Here is a 22,151-nt window from a genome sequence, read left to right as displayed (position 1 = left end):
AAAATGGAAAAAATAGGATATCAAAACGTCTGTTTTCTTTTCACTGTAAGCTGGGTATCTAGTAAAAATTGGGCAAAAAGGGCTGAAAATTTCAAAATTACAGTAGGGATCTTCCTGAAAAATGTCTGTCAGACAGGTGTAGATATATTGGGGTTAGGGGTGCACATACCTTTGTAGACTGTCTACTGAAAATGCATGTTACTTATTTTTTCTGCTGATAATCAGGGTGTACACGGTCTACATCTTACCACTGAATGAGATGGAACATGGACATTTCATGAGCCACATATGCAGATCTCAAGCATCTTTTTAGGTTTCTCTCCACACAATAAGAATGGTTGACTCCCCCGTTAAAGTGTATCTAAAGCCAAAACATTTATTTTTCATTTTGCAGTAGGTAATGGTTTAAACTGCTGTCAGGATTTTTTTTTCTTTTTTTGCCATCTGTGTCATACTGGGCAGTACCTTTCCCATTTGTCCTGCAAACCCTGTGAGAGGAATTACACAGAGCTTCCATAGGTGTATTAGGGCTTGATTTACTAAAGAAGAAGGGACAGAGCTGGATCACACACAAAGCAACCTAGGCAGCAGGCTAGAGACCAGCTTGTATCCAGAAGTTCCAGATACAGCATACAAGATTCTGCAGTAAACCAGGTGGTAGCACAGCCTTGAAAATCTGTACAATAAACAGTATCTTGATGAAGGGATAAGAGCCTGTATGCAATTAATATCTGACTATGCCATTGGGTGACAGGATGACTGTAGGGGCAGGTCCATGGGCAGACTTTCAGGCTGCGTACACACGGTCGATCCAAACCGATGAATGGTCCGACGGACCGTTTTCATCGGTTTACCGCTGAAGTTACACACCATCAGTTCAAACCGATCGGGTCAGAACGCGGTGACGTAAAACACACAACGTGCTGAAAAAAAATGAAGTTCAATGCTTCCAAGCATGCGTCGACTTGATTCTGAGCATGCGCCGGTTTTGAACCGATGCTTTTGTGTACTAACCATCGGTTTGGACCTATCGGGTAACGGTCCATCGGTTTGATTTTAAAGCAAGTATTACAATTTTTGACTGAAGGACAACGGACCGATGGGCCGTACACACGGTCGGTTTGGACCGATAAAACTTGACTTCAGGCCGTTTTCATCGGTTTGGACCGACCGTGTGTACGCGGCCTCAGTGTCTCATGCAACACTTTTCACAGTATTTTGTTGCCAGCTATGAGATAGACCAGGAGTTAGGACACTGTACAAAAATACCTATTGGCCTAGGGAACTACGACTCAGTAATTGAACTGAACTATTAAAGGGAACAGGATAGAAAAAAGAAACAAGAGTATGAAAGGAAGTTTAAGTGTATTTCCACTTGAAGTCAAATTTGAGAAAGATCCACTATGTTCATGTATAATTTTTCTTAACCTTTTAGATGTTTCTCGGGAGAAGGCCTCATGGCTGACTGTAAGCATTTCTAAATGGCATTTTGAATGGCAAGAATGCGGTGACGTCATCGACTACGATGAGAATGCGCTCGTCACATTTGATGCTGTCGCCGCCATCTTGCTTCACCCTACCTATGCCTTGGAAGCTACCGCTCATGCGTCAAAGTCTCATTGATCATGCACGGGTTTCCATGGAGGCAGGTAAGCATACACACGTTCAGGTTTTTCGGCAGGAAAACTGCAGAGAATCCAGACGAGAAAATAGAGAGCAGGTTCTCTATTTTTCTCGTCGAGATTCCGCCAGTTTTCTCGACGAAAAAACATACACACGAATGGTTTTCTCGGCACAAAGCTCTGCCAGCAGTTTTCTTGCTGTTTCTTGCCGAGAAAACCGTCCGTGTGTACGAGGCTTTAGTCTGCCCCAGTACAATTTCTTATTGCTGGAATTGCCGTATATACTCGAGTATAAGCCAACCCGAATATAAGCCGAGGCACCTAATTTTACCACAAGAAAAATGGGAAAACGTATTGACTCGAGTATAAGCCTAGGGTGTCTATCTGCATGCCTCACTGTGCCTCACTGTGTCCATGTGCATGCCTCACTGTGTCCATGTCTCACTGTGCCCATGCCTCACTGTGTCCATGACTCACTGTATCCATGCCTCACTGTGCCCATGCCTCACTGGGCCCATGCCTCACTGTGCCCATGCCTAGACTGACGTTTAATATGGGAGTCCATGAAAGGGGTGCCCAGCTTTGAAAAATCGGTGGGGCTGTATGTGTGCCAAGTTTGGGGTCCAGAGAACCTACGACTGGCCGGTACTAGGTCCCTAAATTCACTGGAGAAATGACCGTTTAACATGGGAGTCTATGGAAGGGGTGCCCGGCTTCGAAAAATAGGTGCTCCTCGGCCGTAGGTCCCCCGGACAACAAACTTTGCACACTTGTAGAGGAAGAGTGGGGCTACATGTGTGCCAAGTCCAGGGGTCCCCAAAGTCTGGGAGATCAGGCGCAAAAAGGTGACTCGTGTATAAGCCAAGGGGGGCATTTTCAGCACAACAAAAATGTGCTGAAAAACTCGGCTTATACTCGAGTATATACGGTATCAGGAAAAAAAAAACATTTAAAATAAGCAGCATTTTTTTTTTTTTTTAAGTTATGCTTTGTGAATATGTAACATGTAACAAATTTGAAGTAGGTGCTATCCCAATTTGGATGCAAAGGTGGAAATACACTTTGTGTAAGATGGAAGGAAAAGAACAGAGTGCTAGAAGTCTAAATTGAAGCTGGCTGAAGTGGCACATAACTACAGTGTAAAGGCAATAAGAATATGATAGAAATAAATGGAGTGAGAAAAAAGAAAAAAGCAATTCGTAAAGGGTGGGAAAAAGAAATGGAAAAAAAGGAGAGAGGAGAAAATAAATCAAACAGTATGATGAAAGCAATTAAATACTGAAAATTCATTTTTGTAACTTCCTTTTTTTACACTCTATGCTTAAAGTAATGTATATGTCGCTACTCCAATCCCTCTCCATCATATACCAGTAGACACATTTACACGGTAAGGAGGGGCTTAGACAATAATCGAGATTGTCAACATTCCTTCAGTGTTACAAATGATTACCTTTATGTTCCTCCAATGGGACTGTTAAGGCAACAAACTCTACTGCATATAGTTAAAAGATAGAAAGATTTTTTTCCTTATATCTATACATCATAAAACAAATAATTTGTTAAAAAATTGTATTTTGTGGCTAAAAATGTGTACATCATATTTTCTGTACATTGCATTACAGCAAACCCAATTTATAACCCGGGCCGAAGTGCGTTCAAAAGTACTATATCAGTTCATCTGTCTTTGTCCCAAATACGGGTTGACCCACCGCATTTCAATAACTTCATCTTCCTCAGGGGCGAGGTTATGCTGCACCAGAATAAATTAAAACAGTTCTCAAAAACAGTATATAATATATTACCATTGTTTTTTTCAAATTGAATGCTACACTTGTATATCAGTGAGAGCATACAGTACTTATCTTTTGGTGTTTGATAAGGAATAATATGCTTTTATCAATATCTGCATCTGTCTGCTTTGTGACATTTTTGTGCTGATTTGTATCAGCAGTAGGATTTTGGTTTAACTTTTTTTATACCACCGTATCATTTCTATCACTTTTCATATTTATATTTTGGGTTTGTTTTTAATCTCTGTGCTGAATTGTGAACCCTATCCCTCATTGAGTTTTGAGTGAGTGGCTTATTACTAATCCATACTACTATTTAAACACATCCAAGTCTGCAATCAGATAGATCTGAAGAAAGTGTTACACCCCTCGAAACACGTTAGTATCTGTTTCTGCTTTGTGATGTCGCTGATGCCCACATGCCCACATAGAGTTATGCCGCGTGCACACGATCATTTTTCGACTTGTAAAAAACAACGTTTTTCAGCCTCTAGAAAAAACAACGTTTTTTCCAACTTCATCATTAAAACGACGTTGCCCAGACACGATCGTAAAAAAAAAATGCTCTAGCAAAGCGCGGTGACGTACAACATGTACAACGGCACTATAAAGGGGAAGTTCCATTCGGATGACGCCACCCTTTGGGCTGCTTTAGCTGATTTTGTGTTATTAAAAGACGATTTGTGCTTTTCTGTCTGTTACAGAGTGATGAATTTGCTTGCTCCATTACGAACGGTAGTTTTACCAGAACGAGCGCTCCCGTCTCATAACTTACTTCTGAGCATGCGCGGGTTTTTCACAACGTTAAATCCCACACACGATAATTTTTTACAACCCGAAAAACGACATACCGTATTTATCGCTGTATAGCGCGCTCCCGCGTATACTGCGCACCCCTAAAGTTGCCCCCGAAATTCCTGTAAAAAAAATGTTATATGATTTTATTACTTACAGTTTTGGTGTCTTCCCAGCGTCCATCGTCCGGTCCGCGGCCTCGGTGGTGTCCTCCCGGCTTCTCCAGCGCGCGCCTCAAGTCGAGTCCCCGCTTCCCGCGCTGAGTTCGAACGCCTCCGCCGACATATACCGAGTGCAGTACACTCACGTACATTCGGCAAGGCTCGGCTTCGCTCGCGCTCACGCTCTGAGGTTTATGCGTGAGCACGAGCACGAGCGAAGCCGAGCCTAGTCGAATGTACCTGAGTGTACTGCACTCGGTATATGTCGGCGCAGGATTTCAAACTGAACGCGGGAAGCGGCTATCAGCGTATATCGCGCACCCACGATTTTCCCCTTATTTTAAGGCCCAATGTCGCATTCCTATATGTGCTGCCTCAGCTCCCATGGAGATGCCTGTATTCCCAGGTTACCCTACACCGTCTGCCGCGCACTGCACTCACTGTCTGAGTTGGTGAGTGTAGCTGGTTGACTATCGTCAGCTATATACCCCACTGCTTGCTGTTTTTTGTAGTGCCTTATTTCTTTTACCATTAAAAGGCTACCTTTTTAAAGTTTTTTGGTGTGCGGCTGTCCATATCTTCTTTCCAAGTTTTTGCTCCGTGCATTGCCGGCACCCATCTGGCTCTGAGAGGACACTGATTGCTCAGTACACTCACCTGGAGCGGCAGTTCTCCCCTTTCAGCATTAGATAGTACCTTAGATGGCATTTATGGAGGCAAAATGGGAAGCAGTAATGATATCCATACCGGACACTCCATCTTCAGTGCAACTCACATAGGTGTGCACAGCCTATTGCATTAGGGTGTGCACCTCAAAGTTCAAACACACATGCCTTTCTCTGTAGCCTCAGCTGCACTGGACATTGAATAATTGGGAAGAGCTCTGTGTTGAGCATCTTCCTGTTCATTCACATATTTACTATGCTTCAGTTATGAATGAATGCTATATGTGAGTGTGTTCACTGTGTTCATTTAGAAAAGGGAGGGGCTAGTGAGTGACATATTGACTAGCCCCTTACCCTGCTCTCCATCCTGAAATATCCCCCCATTTCTGAGGCACAGCGCCGGGGATTGGCATGTGGACAGACACAGAGGGGTAGGAGTGGCAGGAATAGGAGCAGATCAAACACTCTCTCCTCACCCGTCAGTGTGGTAGGTGGGGGGAGGGGAAACTGTTAGTGCTGGCTTTGGGCAGTGTGAAAGAGAGTGTAACAGACACTCTTGGGTTAGGCAACTGTAGCCAGAAACCCTTCTGGGAAGCCATAGTCCGGTCTGAACAATGTGTCCGGGTTTCAGGCAGTCTGAAACCTGGACACATGATTAAAAACCCGAACTGTCCGGGTAAATCGCCTGGCACACCCCCTATACGTGCCTTTGGCAACTCAGTAACTCACTGAGTTTCCAGCCTGACGTTTTCAGTGACCAAAAGCCTGTTAAAAGTGCAGGTGCAGCATCACTGAACACAGCAATGCCATCCACTACACCTGCTTGCATGACAGGCACGGCATCCAGGCAGGAATCTCTGCTCAATGTCACTGAGTCTGCAATTTTAACAGGTTTAGCGTCACTACGCTGAATGTGTGTGTCTGTGTATGTCATGGGTCTTCAAACTACGGCTCTCTTAGATTCCCCCGGCTTGTCTCCGGTAGATCTGGTCATGGATAGGCTGTTTAGGTAGATGAGGGGGGTAGTCAGTCATGGGGGGCAGTCAGAGGGTGGGGAGTTTGATCCACTGGATGTGCTGTTTGTATGTGAGCAGGGGGATGTAGGTGCTTCGGTGGGGCTAGTGCCTTTTGAATAGTGACCTCCGACCAGGGTTTTATGCCATATGGGAGTCTGCGGTGCTTTATGTGTAAACTGTCATTTGCATTGATGGAAGGTTTTGGTGATGTGTTTTAGAGCTGTGTATTGGCTGTGATTTTCTTTTATGTTTTTAAAAACAAAAATGTCTTGTTTTTTTTTTTCTCAATAAACATTTCTGATTTAAAAAAAAACTACGGCTCTCCAGTTGTTCAGGAACTACAATTCCCATCATGCCTAGTAGGGTTGTCCCGATACCGATACTATTATCGGTATCGGGACCGATACCAAGCATTTGCCCGAGTACTTGTACTCGGACAAATGCTCCCGATGCTTCACCCGATACTTGTACTGTCGGCGGTGATCAGTGCATGGGGAAGTTACAAGCACCGATCACCACTGATTTTAAAGCAGCTGTATGCTGCCGTGTATCCCGTGTATGCTGCCGTGTATCCCGTGTATCCCGCCGTGTATCCCGTGTATGCCTCCGTGTATCCCATGTATCCCGCCGTGTTTCTCTCCCCTTCCGTGCTCCTCCTCCACCCCCTGGAAATGTCAGGATGGAGAGCAGGGTAGGAGCCGGTAAATCCGGCTCCTTACTGCTCCGAATGGACAGAGTCAGTGATCACTGACTCTGTCCATTCACATAACTGAAACATTGTAACCTGTGTTTACAAATGTTTCAGTTTATGAATGAAGAGAAGACACTGTCTTCACTCCAGCGCAGCTGATGCTGCTGAGAAAGGGACAGGGGGACACGTGTCCCTAGTCCCTTTCCCTGTCTCAAAGGGAAGATGTCAGAGGTCTGTTAAGACCCCTGATATCTCACCAAAGCCCCCCCCCCCAACAGGGCCGAAAAAATAAATAAAGAATAAAAAAACAAAAGAATAAAAAAAAGATTGTAGAAAATAAAAAAATTTAAGAAAAAACACATTGAGATGGTCCACCCCCCCCCCCTTAAAAAAAAGAAAGCATTATAAATAAAAAAAAAACATACTGACACATGTGCCGCTGTCACATGAGATTAAAAAAAAGTATCGGTATTCGGTATCGGCAAGTACTTGAAAAAAAGTATCTGTACTTGTACTCTGTCTTAAAAAAGTGGTATTGGGTCAACCTTAATGCCTAGTCATGTCTGTGAATGTCAGAGTTTTACAATGCCTCATGGGATATGTAGTTCCGCAACAGCTGGAGGGCTGTAGTTTGAGGATCCCTGGTGTATGTGCACTAATGTCCCAGTATCCAGTGGTGGGGGTGCAAAAGTGGCCACAACCGCTCCAGCATGGCCCCGCATTTAGGACAATCCGCCTGACTGTCAAACAACTAGTATTTTCAGAACATAAGCAATGCCATCTGCCACATTTTTCCAAGAACACACTGGGCTAGATTCAGATAGGTTAGCGGATCTTTAGATCCACGTAACCTATTTGATTTACGTTACGCCGCCGCTATTTTTTGAAGCAAGTGCTTTATTCAGAAAGCACTTGCCAGGACTGCTAACCTGATAAAGGGCTGGAACAGGTCTGTTATGCATTATTTACTATTTCCCTCTAAGTGTTGGACAAAATAGAAGCCTAAATGAAGTCCTAAGGTACGTGGACTTACTGCTACTGAAAAATATAATACTACTATTACTTGTCTTTTTTTACTGTAAAACTGAAGGGGACTGCACTTTGATATTGATCCTATAAAGCCTATAAAGTCTATAAAGCCAGAGATGTACCATGTGAGAATTAGACGAGAAAAGAACCTTGGCTACAAAGTATAAACCCTTAAAGGACCTCAAAACGGTGCTCTTAAACAGATACCTGGGCCTATAAGTTCTGTGCTATGTGCGCTGAACAAATGCATGTAATACATCTAATACAGGCATGAAATGTAATAATACGGTATGCAAATCAACACCTGGGTCTATCTGAACTTTGAACTTTGAACTTAGTTATTTGCATTTTTTTTTTTTTTCCTCTTTTTTCATTCCCCTTTCCTCCTAGAGCTTATTAAGCCTATTAAGACCTAACGGTGACATAACATCAGAATAGGGGAATGTTAAGCAAAAAAGAAAAAAGAGGGACTGGGAAGGGAATAATATCAAATAGGCGAGTCCCCCTGTGAATATGCGATTCATTAGTGATATTGTTTCCGGAGTATCTATCAGAACCCCTGAAAACCGATAGGTTGGGAGTCAGGAGAGGGGTGGAGGGGGAAAGGACAAAATTAAAGGAGCAAATAGCAAATCCCTTCAAAGCAAACATCTAACCCAACCCAGTTTGGCACTTCATACCGGGTACTTCCCTGATACTGGACTCTCTATTAACCGGCTGGGAACAAGAGGCCAAGCTGGGGAAGAGAATTAGAAGGAGGGAGACTAAAATTAGCAGAATGACGAGTAGATCAACAAAAGGGGGACCCCCAACTACTCCAAGCAATACAACAGCAACAAGTTCAATAAGACCATTTGTGACAAGAGGGGAAAGCCCGCGTGCCCCTGAGGCCCAGGGGGTAACAAAGCAACAACAAGTGAATAAAGTCAAAAAGGCTGAAAATAAGAAATCCCAGAGTGATATCCCCAGAGAAACATATATTGAATCAAGAGAGGAGGGGCCTACAGGAAGCAGACTGGAAAGCAGCAGGATGGATGAACGAAGCGCAGATACTCAGTCCCCCTCAAAAGGAGAAATGGCAGAGATGCTGTTAAGGCTGGAAAACGTGATAAAAGGTGAAATACAGAACCTACGGACCGATTTTGTTCACATGCTCTCTAGAATCGAAACAGCAGAAGAACGAATAGAGAAACAGGAACAGGAATCAAACGCACTAAAAGCTCAGATAGATCAGATTCAATTACAACAGAGGCTTATTCTCTACAAATTGGAGGATCAGGAAAATAGAAGCCGGAGACAAAACTTAAGGATAAGATTTATACCAGAGAAGAGGGACGAGGACCTCAGGCCAATAGTGCAGAAGATATTTAATCCAATACTGGAAAGAACAATAGATAACCCAATTGGAATTGAAAGGGTGCATCGAGTGGGAAATCTGAAAAGAGCGACCCCCGAGCGAACAAGAGATGTCATAATAAGGTTTAGATTATATGAAGACAAAGAAGCAATTTGGAGGAAGCTGAGGGGACAACCTCCGATAGTGTTTGAAGGGACGGAGCTGCAAATATTTACCGATGTGGCCCCAGAAACCCTGGCAAGGAGATGGTTGTTAAAACCGTTATTAAAACAGATGATAGACTTGAACATTAAGTATAACTGGGGGTTCCCTGCTTGCCTAATTGGAACAAGGGAGGGGAGATCTGCGACACTAAGATTTCCAGAGGACTTGAGGGAATTCTGTAGGAAATTAGATATTCAGGTCCCCGACCTACCGGGTTGGGGGTAGGGGGGGGGGCGGGGATGGGAGGGAGAGGGGGGGAGAACGGGAACCCCCCCCCTCTCCCCTCTCCCCTGTTCCCTCTAGTTGCATTTTTTTTTTCTCTCTTTGTTCTCTTTTTCTTCCTTTTTTTTTTTTTTTTTTTTTCCTGCTTGGTATGACTTTGTGTCTTCTTCTCTTTCTCGTTTTTTTTTTCCCTGTGCTTTCTTTTGTCCCTTGCTCGGGCTTTCCTCTGACCTTTGGTTGGGGTTTTTCCCCTCCCCCCCCCTTTCCGGGTGGAAAACCGGGAGGGGGGGGAGGTAATCCCAGACCCCCACCCAGAGCGATCTGGACCAAGACATGGAAGATGGTTCAGAGGCCTTTAATGGGCCAAATAGGGGGGGAGGGAGGGAGGGGGGAGGAGATGGGAAGGAGAGAGGGATGGGTTGGAGGGAGAGAGGATGGGAGGGAGGGAGGGATGGGAGGGAGGGGAGGGATGGGAATGAGGGAGGGAAGAAACCCTATCTCACCAGAACAATCAGAAGAAAGCATAATTCGAAGAAAGGAAAACAAGGATGCCAGTGATTAAATGTCTGTCATATAACGTAAAAGGCCTTAATAATCCAACTAAGAGACATAAGATATTGAGGGAGTTGAAAAGGTATAGGACAGACATTGCCTTCTTACAAGAAACCCATCTTACATTGGGGTCAAACATAAAGATATACTCCCCCGACTTCCCTAGATGGTACTATGGAGATACCATTTCAAAAAGAGCTAGAGGGATAGCAATTGGAATAGCGAAGGGGACACGGTTTGTTCTAACAGATAGAATGACAGACCCGGAAGGGAGATTCCTCTTTTTAAGAGGAAAACTGGAGGAGGAGGAATACACTCTTGTAAATATATATGCCCCGAATACATCCCCGATGAAATACTTGTTGGGAATACTAGGGAAACTAAAAGATTTTAGGAGGGGAAAGTTATTAATGGGAGGAGATTTAAACTTTTGTATGGACCCGAAAGTAGATAAAACTCATCAGACATCAAATACCCAAGACATACAATTAAAAAAGGTTAAGGAAAGCCTATATAGAAATCAATTAGTGGATACATGGAGGATCTTTAACCCAGGCCAACGAGACTATACGTTCTACTCCCCGGTCCATGGCAGTTATTCTCGGATCGACCACATACTGGTAGACCATGGAATGCTGGAGATGGTGGTCGAGACAAGAATAGAAACCATGACGATCTCGGATCACGCCCCCATTAGCATATCCATAAATATCTCAGGGAATCAAAAGCCCTACCAAAACTGGAGACTAAACGAGGAGCTAATAATCAAAGAGAAAAGTTTCCTGAGGGTTAAAAAAGAATTAGAAGAGTACTTTAAAACAAATGAGATAGATGGAATTTCCAAAGCAACACTATGGGACGCCCATAAGGCGGTGATAAGAGGGGTTTTGATCTCGGAAGGAGCAAGGAAGAAGAAGGAAGAGAGTAGTAAAAGGGAAAAACTTATTGGAGAGATTTTTAATCTTGAACAAAAACATAAGAAAATGGAAAAGCAACAAGACTTATACCTAAACTTAGTAAACAAGTGAAACGAGCTTAAAGAACTCTTAGATCAAGATACAAAAAGGGAACTTAACTCAATAGCAAGGGAAAGATACAGGTGGGGAAACAAAACAAGCAAACACCTGGCTCGGATGGTACAAAAAAAGAAATCCAGGAATTATATAGACAAAATTAAAAACGAAAAAGGTAAGGTCTTACATACAACAAAAGATATTGCAGAAACATTCAGAATATACTATGAAAAATTATACTCGGTAGAACAAAAGAACTGGCAAAAAGGGGAGAAAGAAAACAAGATTACAACATTTTTAAAAGAAGCAGGAATATCAAAAATTGATCAAACGGAGGCAGAAGGGATGGATAGGCCTATTACAGAAAATGAAATTAAACTAGCATTAACAAGTTCAGAAGCAGGAAAAAGCCCGGGCCCGGACGGCTTCACAGTGATGTATTACAAAAAATACAAGGAGATTCTTCTACCAAAACTATGCCAGTACTTTAATGGCCTTGGAAGAGAGTATAAATTAAGTAAAGAAGCATCAGAGGCAACCATCACCGTTATTCCAAAGGAAGGTAAGGACACAGGAAGTTGTTCAGGGTACCGGCCGATATCTCTGCTAAACACAGATATAAAATTGTACGCAAAGGTATTGGCCGGAAGAGTTAGACAGGAAATGTCAAAACTGGTACACCCGGACCAAACGGGCTTTGTTCAGGGTAGAGAGGGTAGAGACAATGGAGTAAAAACACTCTTGTTGCTCCAGAGAATGAAGGCAGTAGGGTCCCCAGGTTTACTTCTGTCGATTGACGCAGAAAAAGCGTTCGACAGAGTAGACTGGGGACTTATGCTGCAGACCCTGAGGGCCATGGGGTTTGGACCGAGAATGATAGACTGGATTGCAGCCCTCTATTTGTCTCCCACGGCCAAAATAAAGATAAACGGCAGTCTATCTCAAACTTTCTCAATGAAAAACGGTACAAGGCAGGGGTGCCCTTTGTCGCCACTCCTGTTTGTGCTCTCTTTGGAGCCGTTACTGGCCAGGATCCGTAACTGTAAAGAAATAAAAGGGATTAAAATAGGAGAGGAGGAATACAAACTCTCTGCCTTTGCAGACGACGTCCTCTTCTATTTGGATAAACCCAAAACATCAATTTTAAGCCTATTAAATCTATGTAGAGACTATGGGGAAATCTCGAATTTTAAAATAAACCTCACCAAAACGGAGATTATGAGTATAAATATAAGTAAATTGGAAGAGCAATTCTTGAAAGTGAAGTACCAGTTCGCCTGGGTTAAAGAACTCAAGTATCTAGGGATACTGTTAGCAAATTCTATAAAAAAAATGTATAAGATAAATTTCATTCCCCTATTAAATGAAATTAAGATAGAAACAAAAAGAGTGGAAAATAGAGCAATATCATGGATAGGACGAATCAACTATTGCAAAATGGTTATTTTACCTAAAATATTATATAAATTTCAGATGATTCCCATAGCTCTCCCGAGAACATTATTTACCGCACTAAAAAAAATAATTATGAATTATATATGGAGAAATAAGAAACATAGGATATCACTCCAGACCCTAAAACAACCAAAAAAAAAGGGGGGCTTAGCGGTACCGGATGTCAAAGGATACTATGACGCAGTGGTAATGACAAGGGTGGTGGAGTGGGCCAGAGCCAACAAAGAAAAAAGGTGGGTTAGTTTAGAAAATGAATTAGCACAGACGAGGTTGGACAAGATAATATGGAATCCTCCCCAATTTAGAACACTAGATAAAAACACACATGAAATAACAAAAAATGCACTTAAAATATGGGATAATGTCTATAAAAAAATTGAGAAGGAATACAACTCACCTTTCATAGCACTAAAAAATAACGATTATTTTGCACCAGGTAAAACACAAGTTGGGGGGAATTGGATCAAACAGGACACTGCACAATTAAGGGATATAATAAGGGAGGGTCACATAATAACACTACCCGAGTTAAAAACTAAAAAGAATTTAATGGAAATTAATGAATGGAGGTACCAGCAGCTTAAACACTTTGTTCAAGAGCTACCAGGCTCACTGAGAGCGGGAGACCAGTTAACAGATCTAGAAAAAATATGCTCCACGGAAAGAGCTAAAGGAACTACCTCAAAGTTATATAGGATTCTACTGAAGATGGATGAGCAGAACATACCTCCATTCATTAAAAAATGGGAAAGGGAACTGGGAACACAAAGGGATAGAGGCACAATAGATAAAATGTTGGCTTTGACACACTCCTCTGCGGTAGATAGTAGTACGGCGGAGATGTGTTTTAAATGCATATCCGGATAGTACATGACCCCGGATAAGCTAAAAAAATTCAAAGAAGAACAGACAGGAGAGTGCTGGAGGGGATGTGGATCACCAGGAAATATGGCACATCTTTGGTGGGGATGCACCAAAGTTAATAGGTATTGGGAAAAATTTTTGGCCTGTGTGGAAGAGATCACGGGGAAAAAGATCAAGATGGACCCATGGGTCATCCTATTCCATGGAGGGGAGGAAGGTATAAAAAGTTACAGGAAAACGCTTGTACCGCATCTACTTAATGCCGCTAAGAGACTTATTCCAAGGAAGTGGCAAGAAGCAGAGTGCCCCTTAATTTGGGAGTGGATAGATGCGGTTGAAGAAACTTACAGAATGGAAGAATTGAAAGAGGGCATAGAGGGTAACAACATCTTACAGATCACGAAATGGGATAAATGGAGGACTTTCAAGAAATCGTGGAGTTATGCAGAAAAATTAAGGGTAGATACTTAAAAGATACACTAGAAGAAAATTAGAGAGAACTAGAGATATAGGAGATTGTTTAAGGTGAGATGGGGGGGGTGGGGGGGGGAAGGATAAGGGGGGATAAAATGAAATTGTAATCCTTTCAATGCCTCTGAAGCATGAGGAGTGACATTTAATAAATAACAATAATACGCATGTATATAATATATAAAGTAAAAAAAAAAAAGAGAAAAAAAAAAAACGAGGAATAATAAAAATTTTCACATAAAAAGAAGCGACACTTATGATGCAAAACCAACATAGAGATGCAATGGGCTGGCACGTGGAACATGAGCATATAATGCACACTCTATGAGGTGGAGTCTGAAGTGAAAAAAAAAAAAAAAGAAAGCACTTGCCTCTAAAGTTGCAGCGGCGTATCGTAAATCCCCCGGCGGAATTCAAATTCCGCGGCTAGGGGGCGTGTACTATTCAAATCAGGCGCGTCCCCGCGCCGATCCAACAGCGCATGCGCCGTCCGCAAGTTTTCCCAGCGTGCATTGCTCCAAATGACGTCGGTTTAGACGTTAACGTAAATTACGTCCGGCCGTATTCGCGAACGACTTACGCAAACAACGTAAAAAATTTAAAACTCTGCGCGGGAGCGACGGCCATACTTAACATAGGATACGCCGCACTTACCTCTGCTATAGCAGGGGTAACTTTCCGCCGGAAAAAGCCGAACGCAAACGACGTAAAAAAAAGCGCCGGGCGGTCGTTCGTTTCTGAATCGGCGTAAATGCTCATTTGCATATTCAACGCGTAAAAGATATGGAAGCGCCACCTAGCTGCCGGCCTGGAATTGCAGCCTAAGATGCGACGTGTAAGTCACTTACACCTGTCGGATCTTAGGCATATCTATGCGTAACTGATTCTATGAATCAGGCGCATAGATACGACGGCCGGACTCAGAGATACGCCGTTGTATCTTCTTTCTGAATCCGGCCCCATGTTTCCTTTAATTTTGCGCAGTGTTTATGATTAAAGGCACCCATTCTATATACCTTGTACTGTTCAGATTGAATGATAGACTGATATCATATAATAGAAAACTGATTTTTTTAGTACACTGAATATTTATGTTCTCTTTTTTTTACAGGGATATTAAACCAGATAATATCTTGCTGGATGAACATGGTAAGTAGAAATCATTTTCTGAAATATATTTGTCCTGTCTACAATGTAACCCATGCATTATTGTTCCATAGTGCTCCCTTTGCACTTCCATTGTATTACCAGCTGATGAAGAATATAAAAATCTAATGTCTGCTTGTCTGACGGCCCCCTAATGTCTATGGCCACCTGCACATAAATCACATTGCCATGTACATTAGTCCCTGCTTAGAGGAGCTTACAGTAAAATGTGTCTACAGTATTCACATGTGCACACACAGAGGCTATGACCAATTTAATAAGAAGCCAATCTTTTAGATCCCACTTATGCCACGTACACACGATCGGTTTGTCTGGTGAAAACAAACAGATAGATTTTTTCATCAGATATCCGATGAAGCTGACTTTCATCAGTCTTGCCTTCACACCATTACAGATCCGATCGTGTCCAACGCGGTGACGTAAAACACAACGACGTGCAGAGAAAATAAAGTTCAATGCTTCTGAGCATGCGTCGTCTTGATTCTGAGCATGCGTTGATTTTTGACCGATGGATCTCCCCACAGATGATCGTTTTTTTTCTATTGTTTTTTTGACCATAAGAAAAATTTAAAACAGGTTCTATTTTTTTTTACCGATGGGAAAAAAACTGATGGGGCCCACACATGATCGGTTCGTCCGATGAAAACGGTCCATCGGTCCGTTTTCATCAGACAAACCGATCGTGTGTACAGGGCATACCACGATTTATTTTCCACCAAAATTCTAACATGATGCAGCTAAAAGGTATTTTCTGAAGTGCTCTGATTGTATTATAATAGCGCATCTCTTAACAGGTCCCTCTTCTGCTTTCTGCACTGTTGTTATACAGTCATGCTGGGTTAGAAGGATCTTTTCCCAGTTCTCTAAAATGAATCACATTATTTATGAGGCTGGAAAAACTGATACAGTACTTTTTAGACTTGTGTGTTTAATATGTTCTGGATGCACTGACTGGAAGAAGAAAAATTGGCTTTATACTTAGTTTAACAGCCTACATTGCGCTATACCAAATGTTCAGATCACGCGTTAGAGAAGCTGCCTAGACTTCTTTATCATGTGAAGCCAGGGCCGTTTGAAGGAATTTGGGGGCCCCAAGCAAAATGGACATAGAGGCCCCCCAACCCCCCCCCCCCCGCACGCACGAAAAACCCCCCATGTTCTTTTTACTCCCTCCCAGGCCTCCTCCCTACCTATGTTCTTTTTATGCCCCCCTCCTGGCGCCCCCTCTCTACCGGGTCCATACCACGCGGCAGGAGATTCAGTTTCCTGTTCCCAGCCGGACTGAAAGGAAGGGAGCACTCAGTGTGCACTTCCTGTCAGTCCGGACTGATAGTAGGAAGGAAGAGGAGCTCCGCCACGCTACAGAGAAGGGGAAGTGACGACTCAAGGCAGCAGTGCTGCAGGCTCTCTATAGAGCTCTCAGGCGGCTGAAGCATATAGGATGCGCAGCAAGGGCCCTGCTTGGGGCCCCAGGCCAATTCGGGGCCCCAAGCAATTGCTTGGTTTGCCTGCCTTGTAGCGACGGGCCTGTGTGGAGCACACTATGAGACAGTTTTATCTGATGGAATAGGATGGTTGCTCGCTTCACTCCTCTGCAATCTGCCCCTGAATGCGTAACGTAGAGAGGCAAGTACTGTATTCACAAAGCACTTGCTCCCATATGTACGCAAATGGGCCGGCGTAAGCCCGCCTAATTCAAAGTAGCAAGGCCGTGGGCGTGTTGTATTTAAATTAACCGTGACCCCATGTAAATGAATGGCCGAACAAACGGCGCATGCGCACGCATGCTCACAATCACGTTGAATTTACTCCATAACATACGCCGGCTCAATGACTGTGACGTGAACGTAACCTACGCCCAGCCCCATTCACGTACGACTTACGTAAACGGCGTAAAAATATACGCTTGTTCCGACGTCCATACTTTGCATTACCTGCGCCTCATATAGCAGGGGTAACATTACGCCGGACGTAAGCCTTACGTAAAGACTCGGGCTCGCCTCGCTGAATCCACAGGCTTGGTTTACTTACCTTGTCCCTGGATCCAGCGATGCCACTGCGCTGTGTGAGCGAGCGGGACCTCGCTCGATTCACACAGCGTCCTCTGTGTGCCGCCGATCTCCGTTCCCTGCGACGTTACGACGCACGGGAGCGGAGAACGGCGCCAAATTCAAAAAGGTAAACAAACACATTACATACAGTATACTGTAATCTTATAGATTACAGTACTGTATGTAAAAAATACACACCCCCCTTGTCCCTAGTGGTCTGCCCAGTGTCCTACATGTTATTTTATATAATAAAAACTGTTCTTTCTGCCTGCAAACTGTAGATTGTCCATAGCAACCAAAAGTGTCCCTTTATGTCAAAAATGTTTTTAGAGCAGCTAGAAAACAGCGATAATAAATTATAATAACTTGCAGAATTGTGCGATAGCGATTTGTGGGGAAATTCGTCATAAAAAAATAAAAGTAATGACAGCGACAATTCTGCAACTGAGCAAATTTCAGGGATTTTGAGTTGATTACATTATTGAATAATTTTTATTATAATTATATTATTATTTGTAATAATTATTTATTATATTATCATTTATAATTTTGTTTTAAAAAAAAATCATACCCGGGATGCCTACTAGACTCTTGTTTGGTCAGATTTAAGTGAGTTATTCCTAAGAATTACAGGCCTACAGAATAAAACGCCAAATTTGCTTGCAAATAATGGTACCGCTTTCAGCATCTTTTTTTTTAAATAATCATACCGCCAGGAAGGTTAAGGAGATATTTGCAGAAAAGACTGCACCGATGTCTGCGGCGCATGCGTGCCGTAGTCAACAGCGCAGGCGCAATGAGCGTGCCATTAATGAATGTGACCGTGCCGTCCCTGACGGCTCCCACTCACATGGGCGGGAGTGACATCAGCCCAGCTCCGGCCTGTCACAGCGCCGAAGCAGCGATACCCGGAAGTCACTCCGGGTATCATGGCAGCGGAGAAGAGGAACGAGGGCCGCTGCAAGGGCTTCGATCTAAGGTAAGTAATTCATAATGAGCTAGTGTGCTATGCATACTAGCTCATTATGCCTTTCTCTTGCAGTTTTTTTTTTTTTTTGGAAAACTCTCTGACTTTTCTTGACATTTCCTTCAAGTGCATGTTCAGCTAGAAATAGCTGCAACAATAGGATACGACTGGAAAAATTCCTTAAGGTTATATTCTGTTACAATAACATATAACTTTTTGAAATATTACCAGTCTTGTGTTCTGCGCAGGATTAAAGAGTAGAATGAAAAAAAACCTGTGTAGCTATTAATAATAACAATTATAGCAACACAGATTTTTATATATATCTACACTATATTGTCAAAAGTATTGGGATCCCTGCCTAAAAACACTAAAACGCAACTGTAAAATGTATGTGCGCTGTGAACACAAATGGTGGAAAACAAAATGTATCCCACCACAATTTGGCTCACAGCAACGTAGCACAATGAATACAAGGGGGTACACACTACGTAGCACACCACACTGAAGTTCCCTGTAATGTAGCGCAATGTGTCACAGTGAATACAGGGGGGTGCACACTATGTAGCACAATACATCACTATATATAGCACTGTATAGCAATATACTGTATAGGAGAAACTATCTTTCCCATTATTGGCCCTTCTAAACATCTGAGCACAGTTCAAAGGCCAGGAAGTGCATTATTGTTATTTTATAAATGCAAATAGGCTCATTAATTTACCATTTTCTCAAACTTTGAACAACTTGGGGACTCGAAGCGCATCTGTAATCTGTACTGTTCTATGTCTATTACTTTGTACAGAATGGGAAAACAATATGTATCCTGCTACTGTGGCTGCCAGACACCAAATAGCTATTGCACACAATTGTACCAGTCAACCGTTACTCATTCATTGATCTGAAGCTTGCTTTCACTTGCAGGGAAAGCATCAGTACACATTAGAACAGCAAGTAAATAAATATATTTGCTGTCACTTCTGAATCCCGGTCTAACAATTTTAAAAGGATTCTGACAGGTTTCCATGGGTAACAAGACATTTTCTTACCCTGAGTTTTCCTTTAAATAAGCTCACCAATGTAGACTTCTGCTTCTATATGCTGATTAGTTGAAAACCTTTGACCTTGGTGCCAGCAAAAGCCACAGTCATTGGGGCAAATGTGTATAGTCAGTTCACAGTGTCAAATAGATCTGGGTTATTGACATAGCCAGAGGCCCCCCCCGCTGGGATTTCCAGCTTCAGCCTGGGACCCGCTTTACACATTTTCAGTACTTTCTCTCTTCTCACCTATGTACAGGAGAGCCGAGTAGCACAACCTCATTAATTATACATATGTGTGAGCACAGGCTCTCTGACTTTTCTTGACATTTCCTTCAAGTGCATGTTCAGCTAGAAATAAAGCTGCAACAATAGGATACGACTGGAAAAATTCCTTAAGGTTACATTCTGTTACAATAACATATAACTTTCTGAAATATTACCTTGTCTTGTGTTCTGCGCAGGATTAAAGAGTAGAATTTAAAAAAAAACCTGTGTAACTATTAATAATAATAATAATAATTATAGCAACACAGATTTTTATATATATATATACACACTCTATGGGCCAGATTCAGGGACCTGCGCCGCGGCGTAACGTATCCCGTTTACGTTACACCGCCGCAAGTTTTCAGCGTAAGTGCCTGATTCACAAAGCACTTACCTGTAAACTTGCGGCGGTGTATCGTAAAGACGTCAGGCGCAAGCCCGCCTAATTCAAATGGGGCGTGTACCATTTAAATTAGGCGCGTTCCCGCGCCGAACGTTCTGCGCATGCTCCGTTCGCAATTTTCCCGACGTGCTTTGTGCAAAATTACGGCGACCCGACGTGTTTGTGAATGGCGACGTGTGTAACGTACTTACGCCGTATTTACGCCGAAAAAAAAATAATAATTTAAAATTCGAAGCGGGAACGACGGCCATACATAACATGGCGGTGTAAAGTTAAGCAATGAAAAAGATTGCTTAACTTTGCGACGGGAAAAAACGACGTTATGCACACGAGTAGGTTCGTGGATCGCCGTAAATGCTAATTTGCATACCCGACGCTGGAAAACGACGTGAACTCCACCCAGTGGCGGCCGAATATTGCAGCCTAAGATCCGAAGGCGTACGAAGCCGTAAGCCTGTCGGATCTTAGCCAAAAGCCGTCGTATCTTGTTTGTGAATCACAAATTAAGATACGACGCGGCAAATTTGAAAATACGCCAGAGTATCAGTAGATACTCCGGCGTATTTGTTCTGTGAATCTGGCCCTATATTGTCAAAAGTATTGGGATCCCTGCCTATACACGCACATTAACTTTAATATCATTCCAGTCCTTGTCCGTAGTGTTCAATATTGAGTTGGCCCACTCTTTGCAGCTATAACAGCTTCAACTCTCCTGGGAAGGCTGTCCAGAAGGTTTAAGAGTGTGCCTATGGGAATGTTCGACCATTCTTCCAGAAGTGCATTTGTGAGGTCAGGCACTAATTTTGGAGGAGAAGGTCTGGCTCGAAGTCTCAAATCATTCATCCCAAAGGCGTTCTATCGGGTTGAGGTCAGGACTCTGACCAGTCAAGTTCCTCCACCCCAAACTTGCTCATTCATGTCTTTATGGACCTTGCTTTGTACGTTGGTCCAAATCATTTGGTGGAGGGGGGATTATGGTGTGGGGTTGTTTTTCAGGGGTTTTGCTTGGCCCTTTAGTTCCAGTGAAGGAAACTCTCAAGGCGTACCAAGAAATTTTTGGACAATTTCATGATCCCAACTTTGTGTGAACAGTTTGGGAATGGCCCCTTCCTGTTCCAACATGATTGCACACCAGAACACAAAGCTAAGTCCATAAAGACATGGATGAGCGAGTTTGGGGTGGAGGAACTTGACTGATCTCAACCCGTGAGTACACCTTTGAGATGAATTAGAGCAGAGACTGCAAGCCAGGCCTTCTCATCCAACATCAGTGCCTGACCTCACAAATGCGCTATGGACTAAAACTGGGATGCCATTAAAGTTCATGTGCATGTAAAGGCAGGCGGCCCAATACTTTTGACAATATAGTGTATAATATATGGGGATGAGCCAAACACCCCCCTGGTTTGGTTCGCACCAGAATATGCGAACAGGCAAAAAGTTTGAGCAAACATTCGAACCCTATTAAAGGAGTTGTAAATAAAAAACTTTTTTTATGCTGAAATGACTGTATACAGGGTATAGAGACATAATAGTTAACTGATTCCTTTTAAAAACGATTAAAAATAGATAAAAAATCAATCATATAATGTACCTGTAGTTTCTAGTTTCCTTTTTGCATGTTGTTTCCTGCCTCTCTTCTGTACAGAGCCACAGTGCCAATACAGGGCAGTGATGGTTTGGAAAACGAAACTGATTGGTGCTGTGGGTTTTAGACACACAGTAATCACACCTCCTTGATTAGTGACCACATAGAGAAAGCTCCCAGCACTGTGGTCATCAGGAAACAGACAACCAGGAAGTGTGGAGATCAGAGAAGAATTACAGCAACTTGAGAGCAAAAACTAACAATGAGGACATGAAAACAGCACTGCATTAAGGTAAAGGAAGCTATTAAGATAACAATTTCCTTTAGAAAGCCTTTAAAGTCTATGGGCCACAAACATGAAAAACCAAAAGTGCTAATTTTAAAGGCTTTTATGCAAGTTATTGCCATAAAAAGTGTATGGGGACCCAGGTACTGCCCCCAGAGGACATGTATCAAAAAGTTTTTAAAACTATCGCTTTTTTCAGGAGCAGTGTTTTTAATAATGCTTAAAGTGTAAAACAATAGAAATGTAATATTCATTTAAATATCGTGCCTCAGGGTCCCCTTAGTCTACCTATAAAGTGGCAATGTGTACAATGCTGCAGCAAAATTTAATTTCTATAGGGAAAAATTAGAAAACTTGCTCGCGGCTGTAATGTATTGCCGACTCCCGGCAATATAGATTAAAAATCAAGAAAAAAACTTGGCGTGCGTCCCCCATACCAGGCCTTTTGTGTCTGGTGTGGATTTTAAGAGAA

General features: G+C 42.8%; 1 protein-coding gene across 2 annotated transcripts in view; it reads left to right on the top strand.

Annotated features, from left to right (window-relative positions):
- The window catches only part of STK32B (serine/threonine kinase 32B), a 363,206-nt gene that overhangs the window by 218,641 nt on the left and 122,414 nt on the right, over nt 1-22,151 (top strand). For both annotated transcript variants that reach the window (XM_040335410.1, XM_040335411.1), the window contains exon 6: nt 15,019-15,056. In XM_040335410.1, coding sequence (XP_040191344.1) covers nt 15,019-15,056 — 38 coding nt within the window. The remainder of the gene's footprint in view (nt 1-15,018; nt 15,057-22,151) is intronic.

The sequence above is a fragment of the Rana temporaria genome, chromosome 1, assembly GCF_905171775.1.
Source record: "Rana temporaria chromosome 1, aRanTem1.1, whole genome shotgun sequence".
Lineage (NCBI taxonomy): Eukaryota > Metazoa > Chordata > Amphibia > Anura > Ranidae > Rana > Rana temporaria.
The sequence above is the reverse complement of the archived record's forward strand: the minus strand, read 5'-3'. Positions and strand labels throughout refer to the sequence as shown.